The sequence below is a fragment of the Gymnogyps californianus genome, unplaced genomic scaffold, assembly GCF_018139145.2.
Source record: "Gymnogyps californianus isolate 813 unplaced genomic scaffold, ASM1813914v2 HiC_scaffold_54, whole genome shotgun sequence".
In the NCBI taxonomy this organism is placed as follows: Eukaryota; Metazoa; Chordata; class Aves; order Accipitriformes; family Cathartidae; genus Gymnogyps; species Gymnogyps californianus.
This window is the reverse complement of record NW_026114444.1, coordinates 50,792-69,292: the sequence shown is the minus strand read 5'-3', so window position 1 is coordinate 69,292 and position 18,501 is coordinate 50,792. Positions and strand designations below refer to the sequence as shown.

Sequence of the window (18,501 nt, the reverse complement as noted above, 5' to 3'; positions counted from 1 at the left end):
CCGAAACGTGCCTTTCTCTGGATGTGGTTCAGTAGACGCCTCTGAGATGCTGAGGGGCTGGAGGTTGGGACCAAGGAGGAGATGCTGTGAGTGCTGGGGTTGTGGTCTGGGGAAGGGAAGGCAAAGTGGGTGTCATTGCTCTCTGCAACTCTCTGGTGGGGGGTTGGAGTGATGCCAGAGCCAAGGTCTTCTAGGAGGGGACCAGGGAGAGGATGAGAGGCAGCGGCACAAGCTACATCATGGGGAAATTCCCATTCCCAGAGGCTGGGAGGGGAAATCTGCATCCACAGAGACCTTCAGCCCTCCACGGGGCTGGCCCCAGGGCAATGTGCTCCTGTGTCCAGGCTGGCCCTGCTCTCCTCCAGCTCTCCCCTGGCCCGGGATTTGGGTCCGTCCTTGCTCTGCCAGTGCCCTGACCTCAGGCTGCGCTGCCCTGGCCCTGCCGCATGCCCGGGGGGACCATGAGCACTTTCAGGGCGTGGGAGAGGAGGGACTGGAGGTGCTGGGACCAATGAGAGGGTGCTGGTCCCCACAGCCATGCATTGCTGGTCCCATCTGCTACAGCTCAGAGCAAACTTCTGCTTCTGCAGATGTCAGCTGCACTTCTCCTTTGCACCCCGAGAGACGGTGCAATCACTGGGGAGCAGGACCATCCCTGAAAGGCATCCCAAAGGCAGGGTGGGAGCCAGCAGGGTGAGAGCCAGCAGGGCTTAGGGCTTGCCCAGTGCTTGCCCACATGGCTCAGAGCATGGTTTATGCTGACCTGAGGTTTGCCAAAGTGATGGGGGGCCTGAGCATGGCCAGCCAGGTGCTGGAGGCAGGTGAGAGCCCATGGGAACACCCCTGATGCCCCCGCCATGCCCAGCCTCATGGACTCAGCCACTCTCCCCTGCCTTCCTCCAACAGCCCTCAGCATGGACGAGGCAGAGAGTCCCTACGAGAATGTGCAGCTGGCGCCAGTGGGACAGGATGGGGACGGGGCCCGGCCCAGCCCAGCCCAGGTGAGTGCCCAGCTGGAGTCCAGGGGACCTGGGGAGGTCCTAGTGCGAGTAGTGGGTGGTGTTTCAGAGTGCTCCCACTCCCGTCCTTGAAGAGAGGAAGCACCCACACTGTGCCACCTGTGCCATCATGCTGCCATTCTGCTGCCTGCAGGCAGGAAGTCTGGGGACTGCCAGGGGTTTCCTGGTTCCCAGTTGGAGGTGGCAGCAGGTGATGCCCGTGGTCGGTTGTGTCTTGCAGGGCGCTGGTCCTGGTGGTGGTGCATCCCTGTGGGGCTGCTGGCAACCTGCCTGCTGCTGCTGGTGGCCACCGCAACCCTGGGGGCTTGCTGTGAGTCAAGGGGGTGGGCACTGTCGGGACTGGGGTGGCTGGGCAGCACAGGGAGGGGGAGGCAGCTGGGCTGGGGTGTGTGTTGCAGGTGAATAAGTGGGTGAATAGAGGGATGCCCACACATGTTGCTTGGGGCTAGGTCCCTCTGCCCCATCTGCCCACGCTGTCCTGTATCCCTTGCATGTCATGGGTGCCTCCCTTGCCTCCCATCACCCATCTTCCACACCTTGTTCTCCCTTTCTGCTTCTTTCCCTTCCCTTCCAGGCCTTGCCCAGCCTTGTATTGCTGCACTCTCCCTGTCCCTGCCATGCTCTGTCTGCTCCTACACCCTGTCCTGCCTTTCCCTGCTCTCTCCTGCCAGGTCCTGCCCAGCTCCTGACCATACACTTCCCTGCCGTTTCTTTCCCATCCTTTCCCATCCAGCATGGACACCTCCCTGCCTTGTCCTGCCCTGCCTGACCCAGCCATGCCCACATTACCCCCTGAGCAGGGTCAGTCCCATGTCCCCCTGCCCAGGCTGTCCCATCCCCATGCCCCAGCTCACCCAGCCTGTCCCCAGACTGGCAGGTCACCCGCAGCCTGCGGGATGCCTCCCGTGAGCACGTGGCCGAGTGGAGCCGCCTCTCGCAGGAGGTGAGCATGCGGGAGCAGAGCCTGGAGCAGACGTGGCTGGAGCTGGCATGGGCCAGAGCGGAGCTACAGCGAGCGTGGCGGGAGGGCAACAGCAGCCAGCTGGAGCTGGGGAGCCTGAACGCTGAGCTGGCGCACGTCATGGGTGTCCTGGGGAAGACGGAGAAGGAGATGCAGGAGGTGCAGGGGAAGCTCAACAACAGCGAGAGCACTGTGGCCATCCTGCGCTCCTGCATGGCTATAGGTAGGGCAATGGTGGACCAGGGATGGGGTGCCCCAGGGGACCCCAGCACCCCTCAGCAGATGCAGTGCCGAGGGACAGGCACTAGCTTTTTGGCCACATGGTGGGATGGGATGGTCCAAAGGCTGAAGCTATGCCTGGCGCAGAGGCTGAGCCTGTGATGTCTGCTGGGAGATGTGGGGGCTGTTCCCAGTCCAGGCTGGGCCCCCTCGGGCATCTGTGGCTGAGCAAGCACCTGAACTGTGCCCCTGCCCCCAGACTGCTGCCCCTCAGACTGGCTGCTGTACAGGGTCAAATGCCTCTTCATCTCATCGGAGAAGAAGACATGGGAGGACAGCAGAGACGAGTGCAAGAAGAAATTTTCTCAGCTCCTGGTCACCAAATCCTGGAGTCGCTGGACTGTGCTGGTAGGGTGCTGGGGGAGCTGAGGGCAGGAGCTGGTGCATCCAGCCCTGGGCTCCCCAGATGGGCCAGCACGGCTCTGGGGGCCCCTACCCTGCCAAACATTGGAGGGTGCAAGGTCAATCACTGGAGCACATGGCTGGTGGTAGATGTGGGTGGAGAGGCTCTGGCACCCCTGGATGCTGCCCAGGCTGGAGCAGGGCACCAGGGCTGCTCAGCTGTCCTGCCTCATGGAGCTCTGGCCCCAGGGCTCCTTGGGGAGACAGCCACCCCCACAGACACCACAGTCCATAGACGCTGTGGAAAAGCCACGAAAAGGCCCTTTTTCCCCTTCCCCAGACCTTCCTGAAGAATGCAGACATCCCGTACTGGATTGGGCTGCAGAAGAGCAGCTTCCCCTGGTACGACTATGGCTGGCTGGAGGAAGGGGACCTGGACGGCGAGGGGGTCTCGGACGCCTGGTTCTGGGTGGATGGTTCCCTTTACGAAAGGTACCTGGTGGCACAGCCTCTTGCCAAAACCCCCTCTCCTCCAGCACAGCTTTAGGAAGCATTTTAAATCCCAATGGTACCCAGCTCCAGGCACAAGCACTGGGCAACAAAGAGCATCAAAGCAGCTGAGACCAAGGGGAGGCAGGTGCAGTGGTGTGATGAGATGCTCGAAGGCCGTGCAAAGGGACAGTCAAGCCTTGGGGGGCACGTGCAGGGCTTGCGTGAGCAGGAGGCAGCGAGAGGGGACAAAAGAAACTGCAAGTTTTATTTGGGGTCTAGACAAAGCATTCAAGCACCACCTCTATCACCCACGTGCCTCCCAGTCCTCCTCGAGGGGAAATCAAGCCTTCCCACCTGCAGAGAGTCCTGGGCTCCTCCCCGCCATGTGCACCCCTCCCTGGCTCACCACCGCTTCCTCTTGCGGTGTCTGAGAGCAGTGGGGAGGAACAGACCTGTCTGGCCTGGGTGCTGGGTACCCAGCCCCTGCTCGCTGCCTGCCCCTCCATCCTCAGCCCACATCTCAGGGCAGTGCTGCAGCTGCCAGATGGGCAGCTCCTCCAGCTATCCATGTGCCCTCGGGGAGGACCGGGCTCTCCCCATCACTGGGCACTGCAGGATGAAATATCCCCCAGCTGCGAGGCTGAGATTCAAGCAGCGGGGGAGGCTAAAGGGAGTCACAAGTAATGCAAACCTCAGGATGAGGCTTCAGCCTGTGAAATCAGTAGGGGAGGACTGGGGGATCCCCCTTTGGCTGCAGCATTCAACCCCTCCCAGCGAGCATGCAAGAGGGAACTTGTCAGCGGCCCCGGCTGCCTGCAGCCTCAGCAGGGGATGGTGGATAGGGCGGTGGCAGCCCCCTGATGTGCCATTTCCCCATCCAGGCCATGGCAGTCAAAGTTGAACGGGTCCTGTGCCATAATAAGCTGCGGGAACATCAAACCCACCCAGTGTGCTGGTCCTGATGACCTGCACCTCTGGATCTGCGAGACGGCAGCAGGGCTGAGCTCCCCTTTCATATGACAATGGTCGCTGGCTCTGGCACCACTGTGGTGAGTGTGCTCATGCCAGGCTCTGCCATGCCCCGGGGTGCGTGGAGCCCATGGGGTGTGCGTGGAGGAAAGTGGGGAGCCTGAGCCTCTGCGTGGGGCATGTTGACCCCTGGCTTGGCAGGAAAGAGAGAGGGATGTAGGTACATCCCCATGCAGTCCCTGGTCTGCGTAGCTCAAGAGACCCCCCTCAAGCTGTGGGGCAGCAAAGGGGCAAGATGGGGAAACCCCTTTGCAAGCTGCCTTCCCAGTCTCACTGCATGCTGGGAGGCTGTGCAGCACCTCACCCTCATCCTCTGCCTTCCCTTGCAGCACCTGCGCCCCACGCCGCCTCTGCTTCAGCCTCGCTGCACCCCTGCCTGGATGTCCCTTCCACGCAAGCAACCCCCTTCCCTCTTGCAGACCCCTGCCCAGGGCCACCTAGGTCCTTCCCGCCTGCTCTTCTGGCCACAGTGATGCTTGGGCATCACGCAGGCTGGGGGAAGCAGTGGCAGTGACTGTTTCCCCCCAGCCGACATGCTTCAACAGAGTGGTATGGGCCCCACAGCTCAGCCCCACACCTGCACAGGGTATACTGGGTCTTCCTGAGCACAGGGGCTGGCACACCATGGGGAGCCCAGACCCGGCCACAGAGTGGAGCAAGCCCTGATGCTCAGTGCTGCAGCCGTGCAACAGTCCCAGCATGGAGCGAGCTGTGGTGTGGGATGCAAGGATGCGGGAGCAGGGGACAGCACAGCCCCACACCCGGCCAGGTCCCCTCCCCACGGCAGGGACTTTCTGCCTGGCCCCATCCCGGGAGCAGCTTGGCCCTGGCTTTCAGGCAACCCAGCAAGCAACAGCCTTGGCAAAGGAAAGAAGCTGCACCTGAACTGGCTGGCGCCTGGGCTGGCAGTTGGGGTTTTTTTGCTAATTAGGAAGTACAGCAGTGACCTTTAGGATTGTACTATGTGATGGTGCCTTTCAAAAGCAAAAGCAACTCCGGCACTTGCAGCAGACTGATGCTTTGCGAGACAAATCATCAGGACTTTAAATAGTTACTACACACGTGCACATGTGAAGATTAAGCAAAATAGCCCTGATGTAACACTGCAGCCAGGCAAGAGCAGAGGAAGTCATGTTCAACCAGGCGAAGACGCTGTCAGTTTATTATGGGGTTATGTGTGCCATATATAGTTGATTAATTGCTAGTTGCTATTAATTGCTATTAATAGCTTGCTTGAAGAGCAAAAGGGTGTTAAAGGCAGGCGTTTTGGAGGTGCCACGTGTCACTGTCTTGTCCGCTGGCTGAACCCACTTTGTAGCAATAGACACAGCTTGTCTGCTCTTTGCTTTCTTGTGTACCACCACAAACACGGACTTGAGGGCACGAACCCAATGAACCTAAATAATAAATGGGAATTTGACTGAAGTATTTCAACTGAAATGGTCACTTTGGGAACATTAAGACCTGGGGCTGAGCCAGGCTGGCTCATGGTCCCCGAGGGGGGACCCCAGAAGTCCTGGGCAAGTCCGTGCCACTCTCTGGGGCGGGCTTCCCTCCCCGTCCAACATGCATCTGAGAGACAGAAGCGGCAGCCCAGGTTGCTGGGACATTCAGTTTTTATTGAACACTTTAAATAAGCTGGGTATATATTACTAGCAATTATTATTAATAATAAAAAAAAAAAACCACAAGAGTTTTGCATTCACCAGTGCATTGTGCGGGAGGGAGGAAAGCCAGCTCCCACCCTTTCCAGGGGCTGGGCAGCCTGGCCACGCTGTCCACCGGTCCCTTCCCTCCCAGCTGCCTGGAGGCTCTGGGTGGGACACCGGGCAGGATGGCACCCTGGCCCCTCTGCCAGCACCCCGCTCCTGACCCCATGTGCCGGGGGGACACAGGGTGCCATGCTGGCTCAGCACCCAGCCCCGTCATTGGGCGGGCAGGGGGCAACCCCAGCGCTGGCAATTCTCCCTGGCACTGCCCCATGGGCATTGCCCCTCTCCCAGCCCCCTGCACGCCTCTCCCCATGTCAGGGACTGAGTGTACTCCCTGCGCTTGTGAGGAAGCATGGGGACACCCACCAGCCCCACAGGGTTCCCCAACACACACATATACACACTGACCCCTCTGCCCCCAGCCCAGTCCCACTCACCCCATGGCCTGGGGGCCATGGGGGGCTCCCAGCTCATTGCACACCCCTTGATGAGAGCCCGTGGAGGGGTGAGCCTTTGGGAAGGGGGTCCCACATCCAGGGCTTGAGCCCCAGGGGCCCTGTGGGGTACCAGCCCTGCTGCCCGGGGCAGCACTGGAGCGTGCCCGGGGCAGGGGTGTTATTGCACTTCAGTCCCTGGCAGGGACCCATCCTGCCCCTGAGGCTCCCCGCAGACCCTGGAGGCTGATCCTGGCGGGACAGGTGCCTGAGCAGCACCATGGTGGCTACGGCACGGGGCACTGTGGCCACCAGTGGCCACCAAGCACCGAGCGAGTGAGGACAGATTGCGGGGACGCGTCGGGCTCCTGCATCTGCCCAGTGCTGCGGCCACAGGGGGGTCCAAGGGGCGGCTGGACGCAGCCCCACTCCCCAGGGGTCCCCGGCACTAGGACTGCGCCTCCGGCAGCTTCAGGCTGGGCTCTGCCAGCACTGGCCCCAGGGCTTTCTGGTGGCAGCCCCGGTTGTGGCAGAGGAGGCTCTTGGCCTCACAGTTGAGGTTCTGGTAGCGGGGTGGGCTGGGTGCCGGCCGGTGGCAGACGGAGGCGAAGCCGAAGGGACCTAGGCAGCAGCCAGGGCAGGGCAGCACCTCATCCTGCTCCAGCACGGTGCCAGAGCCATGCCCGGGCAGCATGGCTGTGCACTCCGTCCGCTCCAGCACTGCCGCACAGGGGATGCTGAGCTCGGAGAAGCCGCACTCCAGCCCACTGCCCCAAGCCAGGGGTTTGCTCACCACCACGTGGTTGTTGTTGAAGAGGAGCCCATTGCGGGCTCGCGGCTCTGGCTGCCAGGTTCGGGCGCCCAAGGTTGCTGTGTGGATGAAGTTGCTGTTGAGGGGTGGCAGGGGGGGCTGCGGCAGCTCGAGGCTGTCAGGGCTGCAGTCCATCCACTCCTCCGCCCTGGGGCTGGGGGGGAGGCTTTTCCCCAAGCCAGGGGGAGGAGGAGGGCAGGGGGCTGGGGTTGGCGGTGGGATGGGGGGACCCTACGCCCAGCCCCAGGCCCCCTCGGCGGGGCAACTCAGGGGAGGCAGGCAGCGAGTGGCACTTGCGGGGGGTGGCAGCGGGGGCCAAGAAGTCACACTGCACCTCCACAGCGGGCTCGGGCGTCACGAGGGTGCTGAGCTGGAGCAGGGCGGGGGGTGGCAGGTCGAAGGTGAGCGAGATGACTGACTTGCTCGGTGTGTCGAAGAGCTTGATCTTCCCTCCCTTCAGGTCCTCACGCTGGGAGAAGGGGTTGACGCGGGGCAGCAGCTCCTTGGTCCTGGCCCCGCCGTAAGGCTCCAGCGGCCGCAGTAGAGCAGGTGATTTGGGGGGGAACATGTCAGACTGGCTGTGGGACAGGCGCTGGTCCAGCTGCAGGTGCTGCGTCCCCAGCTTGCGCAGGGGCAACTGCTCAGCATGGCCGGCTGCCCTCCCGGCTGCCCCTGGGCACAGGCACAGGAGCAGGTCACCAGCTGCCAGCAGCTACTGGCACAGGGTGCCACGGGGTGCCGGGCATTCAACAATCCAGGGGCGCACCCCGGGGGGGAACCACCGATCAGCTCCATCCTGCAGACCTCATGCAACCCCTGTCTCCTTCCCTGATGGCTGCTGGTGTAGGATGGGACATCCCACAGCCCCCTCCTTGCACACCCCTATGGCCTGTCCTCAGGGTGCCCACGTACCATTGAGCGCGGCTGCTGTCCCAGGCGCGGGCAGGCTCTCCCTGCTGCCAAAGAGGGTGGCCTCAGTGCCCTTGGTGCCCAGCTGGTGTTGCAGGATGCCCTCCAGGCACTGCGTGATTTCCAGGAACGAGGGGCGGGAGGTGGGCTCCATCTGCGGGCAGGAGGGTTCCCCATGAGGTCTGCAGCCCCCCCAGCACCACAGGGCACCCTGCCCAGCAAAGGCAGCTCCCTGCCTCTCCCCCTGTGCAGGCAAGGCTGCTTGTCCTGCCTGGCTGCCCTGGCAGCAGAGATGGGAGGCTCACACTGCAGCAGTGGAAAGCGAGCTGGAGGAAGGCTGTAGGGCAGTCAGTTCCCACCATGGTATGGAAAGTGGTGATGTCCAGGCCAAAATCCTGCACCAGGGAAAGGAGGAAGAGTGAGGCCAGGTCCCCGGGGCACCACATAGCCCAGGGGACCAGGGTGGCCTGGCCTCCTCCACCCGCTGCACTGACTGCATGTCACCCAGGGCTGCAGACCTGGCAGCACCCCAAGTTGGGTCAAGGCTGGGGGGATGCTGGGACACAGATCCCTCCTGCTCTCTGCCTGAATCCAACCGTCCCCTTCTCCCACTTGGGCTGACTCTGGGCTCTGAGGACAATTTATCATCAGAGAGCATCCCTCCCCAGGCAGCAGCACCTGCTGCCAGGAGACATTTGGGACACAGCACCCCTGCCCAAGATGTGGGGCAACTCCTGCACATGGGGCTCTGCCCCGCACAGGAGGATGGTCCCCCTAGTTTGGTGAAGCGGCCCCAGCCGCGTGCTGCTGCTGCTGCCCTCCCTCCCTGTCCCTGTCCCAGGGAGTCACCTCGGTGCGGGGCAGGTAGTCGGGGTCAGCAGGGACACGAGCAATGGTCTCGCACAGGATGATGCCGTACGCGAACACATCGGCCTGCAGAGAGCAGGGAGTCACTGGGAGGGGGCCCTGCAGCCCCAAGGCGACATGCCCACCCTTCTGTAAACCCACAGCCCCCCTCCTCCCCACGGAGCCACACCGGAGCCCTGCCACCTTGCTCCTGAGGGATGCCCAGTTCCTTCCCTCCGTGTGCCCAACCACCCCAGGGCTGCAAATCCTGCAAACCGCCAGCGGTGCAAGCCTGGATAAAGCCCCGCACGCAGCAGCCACGGCGCATCACCTTCTCATTGTAGATCTCCCCTCGCAGCACCTCAGGCGCCATCCAGTATGGGGAGCCCACCACGGCCAGCGGCTCCTTCTTGCTGCCCTCACTGGGGGACATGGTGGGATGTCAGGGGCCGCCTGCAGGCCCTGTCTCCATCCCACCTCCCATCCTCCTGCTGGGGCAGCCCAAATCGCCATCTCCATCTCCCTTCCTGGGCCAACCCTCCTCCATGCACCCCAAGAACTCATGTCTCCCCACCCACACCATCCCCTTCTCCATCCCTCCTAGCCAGCCCCAAATGTGTCCATCTGTCCAATGAGTCCCCACCAATGGGGACCACGCCCACTATCCCCCATCCCTGCCCTTCTAGCTGCACCCCAAATGTCCATCCCTCCCAGCTCCTGCTCCAAGTGGGCTATAAACCCCCCACTCCAAAGATGGGGATGGACAGGTGGACACTGCCCACACACCTGTAGGTGGGGATCTTCTCCGCCAAGCCGAAGTCACCCACCACAGCCGTGTAGCCGTTGGCCTCACAGCGCACCAAGCAGTTCTGGGGGCACAGGAGGACTCCTGTCACACTGCCATGCCAGCCCTGCCTTGCCAGCCACTGCTCCCAGGAAGTCCCAGGCACAGTGCAGCCTCCTGCTCCCTGGCCAGCTGTGCTCGGGCAGCAACGTGGGTATGGGACAATGAGGGCAGTGGAATGCCCCGTACCTTGGAGGTGAGGTCACGGTGGAAGATGCCCTTGGAGTGCAGGTAGTGCAGGCCACGGGCGATGTCGAGGGCCAGCTTGACACGCATGGACCAGGAGAGGGGCACAGGGCTGTCCAGCAGCTGCTCCAGGTTCCCACCGTTGATGTACTGATGGGAAGAGCTGGGCCATTGCATCACTGCACCCCCCCCCCCATAAAGCTGGATCCCCATCTCTCACCCCAGCGCATCCTCCAACCACCCCACGGCACAGCCCCCCAGCAGACCTTGCCCTGCACATGTGCCACTGGCCGAGAAAGTGTCCCCATAGCCATTGCCGTCCCCTCCCCAGGCCTGCCTGCAGGAACCCCGAGACTTGTGGCTGTCGTCCCACTCTCACCTCCGTCAGCGCGTGCAGCTGTCCCTGGTGCACGCACACCCCCATGAACCTGTGAGACAGAGGGGACCTGAGGATGGTTGTGGTGGGGACCAGCCCCAGGAGCTTGCCCAGCCCCGGTAGCAGCTCCGACTGGGGATGGCAGTGGGGGAGCAAGTCCTACCTGAGGATGTTGGGGTGCGAGAGGCGGTTCATCAGCTGCACCTCCCGCAGCATGTTGCTCCGGTTGCTGGTCAGCTTGTTCATCTTCAGCACCATGATCTGCCCAGACTGGCGGTGCTGCACCTGGACGGGGGTGCAGGGGTGGCTGAGCCCCACGTGTCTCCACAGCCCCCCCCAGATGCCAGCCTGCACCTGGTGCCCACCCCAGCCCTAGAGGTTGGGGCTAAGCACCCCACACACCCGAGGCATGGGGCACCTTAGGGACTGCTAGGGTTAGGGGGGCTCTCCCAGCACAGCAGCACCCCAAGGACCCCCAATGCCAATGATGCACAACCCCATCCTCCCCGAGGCATCCTGCTTGTCGTGCTCCCCCACCACGCTACACTGCCCAGCCCTCCCAGAGAAGCAATGGCAGCTCCTGCAAGCCGTGACCCCAACCCCACTGCAAGGACAGGCAGGTGCAGGATTGGGGCACACCAGGGAGAGCTTTTTCAGGTCAGTATCACCCAGCCAGACCCACCAGCATGGAATGGAGGACAGAGGGGGCACATCGCCCCCGAACCAGGCCCGGGGGTGGCCAAAGCTGCCCTGGCGCATGACCCTAGCCCGTGAGGCATGGCGCTTGGACGAGGCTGTATATTTAGCCATCCCCAGCCTGACACCGTCATGTGAGCTGGGGGCCTGGCCCCCGCCAGGAACAGCAGCTGGGAACACGGCCAAGCATGGACACCCCTGTCCTCCAGCAGCCCCCGGCGTGTGTGGGGCGAGGGACGGACACAAGATCCCCTGCCCCAGCACCGTGCCAGGGGGATGAGCTGGTGCTGGGGGTCCCCTCCTGAGCGGGCGCTGGTGGTGGGATGGGACCCCCTGAAGCAGCAGCCGGGGGGGAAGACACCGTGGCGGGTCCCAGCTGCCCCCCGGCACACACCGAGCCACGCACAGAGGTGCAGGCATTCCTTGGCACTGCCGTCAGCTCCCCGCTCTTCTCCTTTTTAGTTGATGCTGGTTAAAGCTGCTGTGCCAGTACCAGCCCCTGGCCCACCCCACACCCCCACGCCCCAGGGATCGTCTCCCCAGGCAAAACACAGGGGGCTGGCTGGAGGCAGGGTCCCCAGTGCCCCCCATCCTGCTCTCAGTTTGGCCCCTGTCCCCATCACAGGGAGGGGAGGCTGATGTGCTGGGCCCTCTGGGGCTCTCTTCCCACCCATGGCAGGCATCACTTCAGGGAGCATCCTGGGGTGCACACCGAGATGGGGACCTGTCCAGTGCCCAATACCCAGGGGATGGACAACAGCTCCCCACCACCAAAGGGCCTGGGGGGAAATTAGGTCTTTATGAAGATCCCTCTTCACGTCTGGGTGCACCAAGGCCAAACCAGCCCCAGGCAGAGTGGAAGCGAGAGGCAATAGCCCGGTCAACCCCTTCGTGCCACCACCAGCTCATTGAATTCATGAAGAGGCTCTGAATAATTTAGCAGCCACCTGCTTGCAGGCACCCTGCTCTGGTTACACCTGCGTCATCTCCTGGCCAGCTCCAGCCAGCCTGCTGGGACCCCCGGCCTGCCTCCTCCTCACTAAGCACCGGACAAAGCGCCTGGACAAAGCACCTGGGCTCAGAGAGAGCCTGCCCCAGGGCGACAGCGCAGTCCCTGCTGCGGGGAGCACACTCCTCCAGCCCTGTGTGCACCCAGGGTGCCCCATCTAATGGCACCCCAGGTCCTCCCCATGCCCACCACCCAGCTCACCCCACCCCATCACTTGCAGTGCCTGGCACTGCTGTCAGTCCCATCTCCGTGCCTGGGGCTCCCTGCCCACACCTGCACCAGTGGGCAGGGCAAGGGGCACCCCCACACCATCTCCACCATCCCTGCTTTCCTTCCACCCCATCCTCGCATGTGGGGCAGCTGGAGGCAGCACCAGTCACAGAAACGGGGCTCCCAGCCTGCCCCAGTGGCTGTGCACGCTTTAAGGAGGGGACCTGCCTGGCCAAAGCAGGGTGAGCAGGATCTCCCTTGGCCCCTCCAGCTCCCCACAGAGCCCAGCCCAGGCCAGAACTTGCCCAGGAGCACCCCACTGCTGACCCCATGGACAAAGCCAGTGGGATCCCCCAGCCCTGCCAAGCCCCCAGTGCTGGGTGCTGCCCAGCAAAGCTCAGCACTCCCGACCAGGCTCGCCCAGTGGCAGCACTGCCTTCCCATGCCGCGTGGGGCTGGCAGGACTGGCTCGGTTGGTTTGGCTGTCAACAGCAGCTGCCAGGCGCCAGGACCTGGCTCGATGGTGCAGGCAGGCTCAGCCCCACCAGGATGGCTGTGGGCGGTGAGGCTCCGGTGCCACGTACCCATGATGGGAATGCCGGGTGGCACGCACAGTGCTGGCACTCGGTGGCCATGCACCGTGAGGCTGGCTGGGTCCCGCCAGCAGCAGTGTCCCTGCATCAGGGAACAGCCCCCGGCGGGCACCGGCTCAGCCCCACATAGCCGGGACGTGCCCATGGCTTAATTCCTTGTTAATAAGCCTCCTGCCACTGCAATAGGCTGGGTCAGGTCCAAGTGCAGCCATACGATGTCTAACGCCTTAATCCTGGAAGAGAGGCAGCCTGGGGGAGGGAAGGTCCGGTGAAAGCCCCTTCCCTGGGATTTCTCCCAGGGACCCCAGGAGCCCCTGGCTGGCACAGTGGTGCCCTGCTCCAGGACTCCATCCCCAGGGGCAGGGAGGGCTCCAGGGGCTCCCAGGACAGCCCCAGCCCCACGCACACGGGGCACGGCCTCCTCGAGGGCGTCCAGTGCCCTGAGCTCGTTTGTGAGGCCCCATCCTACCATCTCGCCTGCATGCTCTGTGGCTCAAGGCCAGCCCCTGCCCGGGCTGGCAGGGAAGGGGTTACACTTCCCTGGGCTCCCTGCGGCCTCCCACATGTGCTGGCCAGTTTACCCAGCTGGCCAGTTTACCCAGTTTGGCCAGGTGCTAGCACCAGCCCAGCGCCCCGGCCACCCTCCTCCAGAAGCAGACGTAGCAGAGGAGGGAGCAAGCCATGACCCCAGGTGGGACACAGCCCTGTGCTAAGGGGGTTTCCTTCCCTGCCGCCGTCTGGGAAGGGAACGGGCAGCAGAGCCTCCCCGGGCAGGACCATGTTCCCCATTGCCTCTCCATGCTCTGGCATGGTGCCCAGGAATCCCAGTGCATTCCCCGGAGCTGAGTTCAGCCGGCAGCCGAGCCGGGGTGTGGGGGGGGACGACAAGCTGCCGGCCCCCACCCAGGAGCCAGGCGAGCCCTCGCCCCTCGCCGATGCCCCCCAGCACCCTGCACAGCCCCTCCATCGGGTGCCTCATGGGGGTACCGCAGCGGAGCCAGGGTGTCGCGGCATGTCGGTCTCCATCCCATCTGTTGCCAGCATGTGGGGCTGGGAGATAGGACGGGGCTGGCTGCAGCCTCAGCCTGGGCAGAAGGGATCTGAGCTCTTTTAACAGTGGAAATTAGAGTCTTATTTAAAGAGCATGCTAATCAGAGTGAGCAGACTGCCTGCTCCCTCCCCGCAGCCCACGCTCCGGTCTAGACACAGGGCAAAGCCCCCGCCTGCCACCCCTCCATCTGGGGTCTCAGCAGCCAGCCCCCCATCACCCCACACCAGGGCCAGGTTCACATATCGCCCCACTCAGTGCATGGCCCCTTGCCCCAGCTCAGTGCAGGCAAGGCACAGTCACGCAGGGACATCGTCTTGCACCCCTCACCCTGGGGAGCCCAGTGGGGAAAGACAGGAGGGCAGGTAAGGGAGCTAGCAATGCCACTGGTAATCCCATAGCCACCCATGACAGCTGTGTCTGAGCTCATGGGAATCCCAGTAGTGCAACAGGTCTTTTACTAGGCAGGACTGGAAAACCTGCTCATCACACAGAAAAAGCAGAATCGGTCAAGACAGACTTCCTCCGGGGAAGCGAAAGGAGCAGGGCATGCAGCACCTGCTCCCAACAAATGCTTGAGCATCAGCAGCCCTCACCTCCCGTGCTCTCAGGAGCGGCACCGCAGGCACAGTGGGAGCCAGGGCAGTGCTGGCGTCGCACCACAGTGGCGGGGCATCGCCAGCCCTCACCGGCAAGCCCAGAGCACACCTCGTGACAGCACAGGAGAGGTGCCGGTGGGTCCCGGGCTAGTCAGCACAATGTGTTTCCAGCGCCCAGGACTCCCGAGTGGCAGCAGTGGAGCCAGGGCTGCTCCCGGCCTCACTGCAGCTGGCTGACCTTGGCAAATTCACTTCCTCCCACCTGCCTTAGTTTCCCCATTCATGCTGTCTGTGTCACGCTGCTCCACTCTCCTTTGTAAAACAAGGCAAGGTCCACTGATGAAGGGCAGCATATAAGAGGGAGGGAGTTGTGTCATTAGTTGCACTGATAAATTGGGAGTAAATGCAAAATCTCAAAGGTTGGCGAGGAAGCAAGCAGAGACAGGTGGGCAGCAGCACAGGGAGCTGCTAATCCCACCCCGGCACCATGGAAATGGGGTGCTGCCCTGGGAAGCAGCATCTCTGGAAGGATGTCCGACAGCGGGGCATAAGGGCAGAGCTGGATAAGCGAAGACCTCTGGATACAGCCCCTGGGAGAGTGAAGCCAGGATACTGCTTGCTGCCCCCGCGTCTGCTGCAGACCACACACGGGAAAGTAAGAGAGGGATTTGGGGAAGAGATGCAACAGCAGTTTAAGGGCTAGAGAAAATGTCTAGCACAAACACACCTGGCTCAATCTGCTCAGTCTATTGGAGATGGAGAGGCAGCTCGCTGCAATGTCCGTGTACCCAAGAGAAAACGGGTGGGCCTGGTGCCTCTGAAATTGTGCAGGGAAAGACAATGGGAACCAGCTGCTCCAGAGGGAAACAGCCCAGCTCTACAGCACAGAGGGGGATTGGCAGGGAACAATCCCTGTGGAAAAGGGCAGCTTTCCATCACCGGTGTCTCCGTCCACTCCGGACAGCCTTCCCAAGAGAAGTGCTTGGCTGGAGCGGGCTAAGGCTCAACCCAGGGGCAAACTTGGGATGCCAGGGCTCAGACACTGAGCCCTTTGGCTTTAACACTGGGAAAACAGTCAGATGCCCATGCTGGTACCCCAGCATCCCGCCTGGCCCTGGCTCAGCTGTGCACCAGAGCTGAGCTACCTGGGTAGCGACACAGATGTCCAGGTCCCCTTCCCGTCCCCCACACCCACCAAGGCTGGAATGAGGCAGGACCCAGCAGCCACATGGAGGAGGGAGCCACGAGTGCCCATGGCCATAGAAAGCACAGCAGGAACAAGGGAGGTGGGAGGAAAATGGGTCCTGCACTGCCCTGCCAAGCTACATCCTCCTCGCAAGCTTAGGCAGCCGAACCCCAGCTCAAATCCCAGGCCTGCCCCACCATCCTGCTGAGATCTAGGACTCAACCCACCACATGAGCACAAAGCCCCATCTGGCCCCCTCCTGCCCCTGCCTCCTCTCCAGCATGCACACACATCGGCTCCTGCTGCCTGATCCTGCTCCCACCCCCCAAACTCTGCCGCTCCCCCAAATCCTACATGCAAGTGGCCCTGCAAGAACATGAACAATAGGTGGGAGAAGGAGCATTTTGTGGCTCCCACAGGGCCTGGGGAAGCAGAAACAGTGAGGCAAGGAGAGACCATGGCCTGGCTAAGACATGGGAGCATCCATTATTAAAGAGCTGTATCCACACCTGACATTAAATGCCTCCCTCTGCTCTGAGGTGCTGCCATGCGCTCCAAGCCAGAGATCAATAGCAGGAACCCAGCCAGCAGAGAGGCCATGGCTCCACAGGGGCAGGAGGGAGCACAGAGGAGAGGGACTCCTCTGCATGCCCGCCACGGCCCCTCGCAGGACACCTCTCCCACAGCTGCAGAGGAGTTGGGTCTCGGGGTCTCCTTGCTGAGTGGGGAATGGCACCAGGGCTGGGAAGGGACTCCAGGTTCCTGCTGGGATACGGCCGCCCAGCCATGCTGCATGTGGGAGCATGGTCCCACGCAGGGGACACAGCACAGCGCTGCCTGGGACCTCAGCGACTGTGGTGGGAGGTGGTGGGGGTCCTGCCCAGCCCAAAGCTGCTCTTTGAGGGGGATGAAGCCACTAGAAGCACAGCTTAAGAGCAATACTTGCCCGATGGCTTGTGGTGCCTTGAGTGATGCCAAGGACGAAAACAACACGTGCACATACCTCCCCTCAGACAGGGAGAGGTGGCTGTGGCAGCAGGGCAGGGCACAGCCCCTTGTGCCCCAACAGTAGCACATGGGCTGGCAGGGTACCATCACCACGCACCTCTGCTGCACTGTCAGGACCCCAAGCTCCCCACCAGCACCCATGCACCCCTAACCAGGGTGTGGGCCACACATGGGCATCCCTGCTCTGGCAGTCCCAGAGAGGACAGGGGACAAAGGCACCTCCGGGGTCCCAGCTGGGGGCCAGCCCCCGTGCTGCTCTACAGCATCACACCTCTTTCCCAGACCCGGTCACCTTCGGGAGGCTCCCGTGAGGCACCCCACACATCTACCTGCCCAGCGCAGGCTGGAGCAGGCCCAGCAACGCTGGAAACCATCTCGGACCGGCTGCAAACGCTGCCTGCATTCCCTGCCACAGGCACACCCTGGGCCTGGCGGGGTCGGGCTCCAGGCTTTTGACAGGGGTCCCCGGGGCTGGGCTGCTCGCCACCCCACCGGCGCCCCGGCCCCCACGCGGCCCCGCTGCGACCCACGCCGCAGCGCTTCGGAGCACTCAGCCTTCCCGGGCTGTAAACAGAGCTGGCGCTCCCCTCCCCCTGCACGGAGGGATGGAGGAACAACACCCCCAGCGGGGACGGGGCTCCCCGCCACCCCAGGTCCCCGCCGCACGGCACCGCCTCGCCCCCCCCCCCCCCGACCTCGCCCAGCTGCCGGAGCTGGGGGCCCAGACCCCCCCCGCACCCCACCGAGGGCCTGGCCAGGGCTGCGTGGGAGCCGCGGCCCTCGGGGGATGCCCAAACCCGCTGGGAATCCTCGGGGACCGCCATCCCCGCTCCCGCCCCGCACACCTTGAAGACCTCGGAGAAGAAGCCAGCCCCGATCTTCTCGCAGTAGAAGTCGTCAATGCGCGCCAGGGTGGAGACAGCGCTGCGCAGCGCCCGGTACGAGGAGGGCCGCAGCCGCCCGCAGCCCTGCCAGGGCCCCGCCACCTCCCCCTCGCCCTCCCCGGGCCGCCGCGGCAGCTTCTCCCACTCCATGTCGGTCCCGCCGAGCACACCCAGCACCATTCACATCCGCGGCCGGGGCGCCGCCGCCCCCCCCGGGCGTTGCTAGCGGCAGCGGCGGCGGCGCGGGGCGGACGGTTCGGCGGGGCGCACGGCACTCATGGCCCGGCAGCAGCGCGGAGGCGCCCCGACCTCCGCCAGGGCTCGGCGCTGCGCCTCCGCCGCTCGGAGTGCTGGCATCGGCGGGGCGGAGCCGAGGCGGGGACAGCCCTTAACTCCTTGGGACCCGCCACTGCCGAGCCCTGCCGGAGCCCCCCCGCACCGGCGGGCAGCGGGAACCCCGCACGCCCTGATGTCCGCATGCACCAGCTCGGATCTCTCCTCACAACCATCACCAGGCTGGATGGATGCTGTGGATGTGGGGCTCTGCTTCTCCCTGTGCACCCACCCCTGCCTGGACGGTGTCCCTGGGGGCTGTGGGGATCTGTCCTCCAGAGGAGCAGGGAAGTGCAGTCAGTGACAGTACACCCAGTGCCTCCTGTACCCCTTCGTGTTTCTCCCTTTCCTGGGATCTCCCACTTCTCCCCAGTTTCCTTCTGCTTCCCGCTCCCCCCCAGGACTTTTCCCTGCTCCGAGGCTGATCTGTCCCGTCCTTCCTGCCCAGGGACTCCCTGCAGCTGGATCTGCCCTTGCTCCATCCCACACATTTCGCTGCTGCTCTCCTTGGCATCCACCTGCCTGTGCCGGCCCAGCCCTGCCCCAGATGCCTCCCTGGGCGCTGCCACAACCCTCATGCGCTGCCCTGCTGCCGCAGCCGCCCTGCAACTGCTTTGCTCCAGCTGTTTCCCTGTGCAGTACGGCTGGCTCCACATGCCCTGTATTGCTCTAGCTGCTTTCCCTGCTGGGAAAAG

At 63.4% G+C, this 18,501-nt stretch overlaps 2 protein-coding genes across 2 annotated transcripts; one reads left to right on the top strand and one right to left on the bottom strand.

Annotated features, from left to right (window-relative positions):
- The first annotated feature begins 736 nt into the window (after positions 1–736).
- LOC127028989 (B-cell differentiation antigen CD72-like) lies at positions 737–4,113 on the top strand. Its single transcript, XM_050914669.1, has 7 exons — positions 737–821; positions 907–1,005; positions 1,240–1,329; positions 1,889–2,203; positions 2,459–2,607; positions 2,942–3,093; positions 3,975–4,113. Exons 1-7 carry the CDS (start codon positions 737–739, stop codon positions 4,111–4,113), a joined length of 1,029 nt encoding a protein of 342 aa, XP_050770626.1.
- A 1,830-nt stretch (positions 4,114–5,943) lies between these two features.
- Positions 5,944–17,681, bottom strand: LOC127028986 (dual specificity testis-specific protein kinase 1-like). The gene is given in 12 exon segments (XM_050914667.1): positions 5,944–7,240; positions 7,243–7,293; positions 7,296–7,751; positions 7,992–8,142; positions 8,294–8,383; positions 8,838–8,921; positions 9,166–9,256; positions 9,621–9,703; positions 9,868–10,014; positions 10,244–10,292; positions 10,404–10,525; positions 17,435–17,681. Coding segments are annotated over 12 exon segments (2,067 nt in total). The 5' UTR covers positions 17,654–17,681; the 3' UTR covers positions 5,944–6,716.
- Between the last annotated feature and the right edge of the window lie 820 nt (positions 17,682–18,501).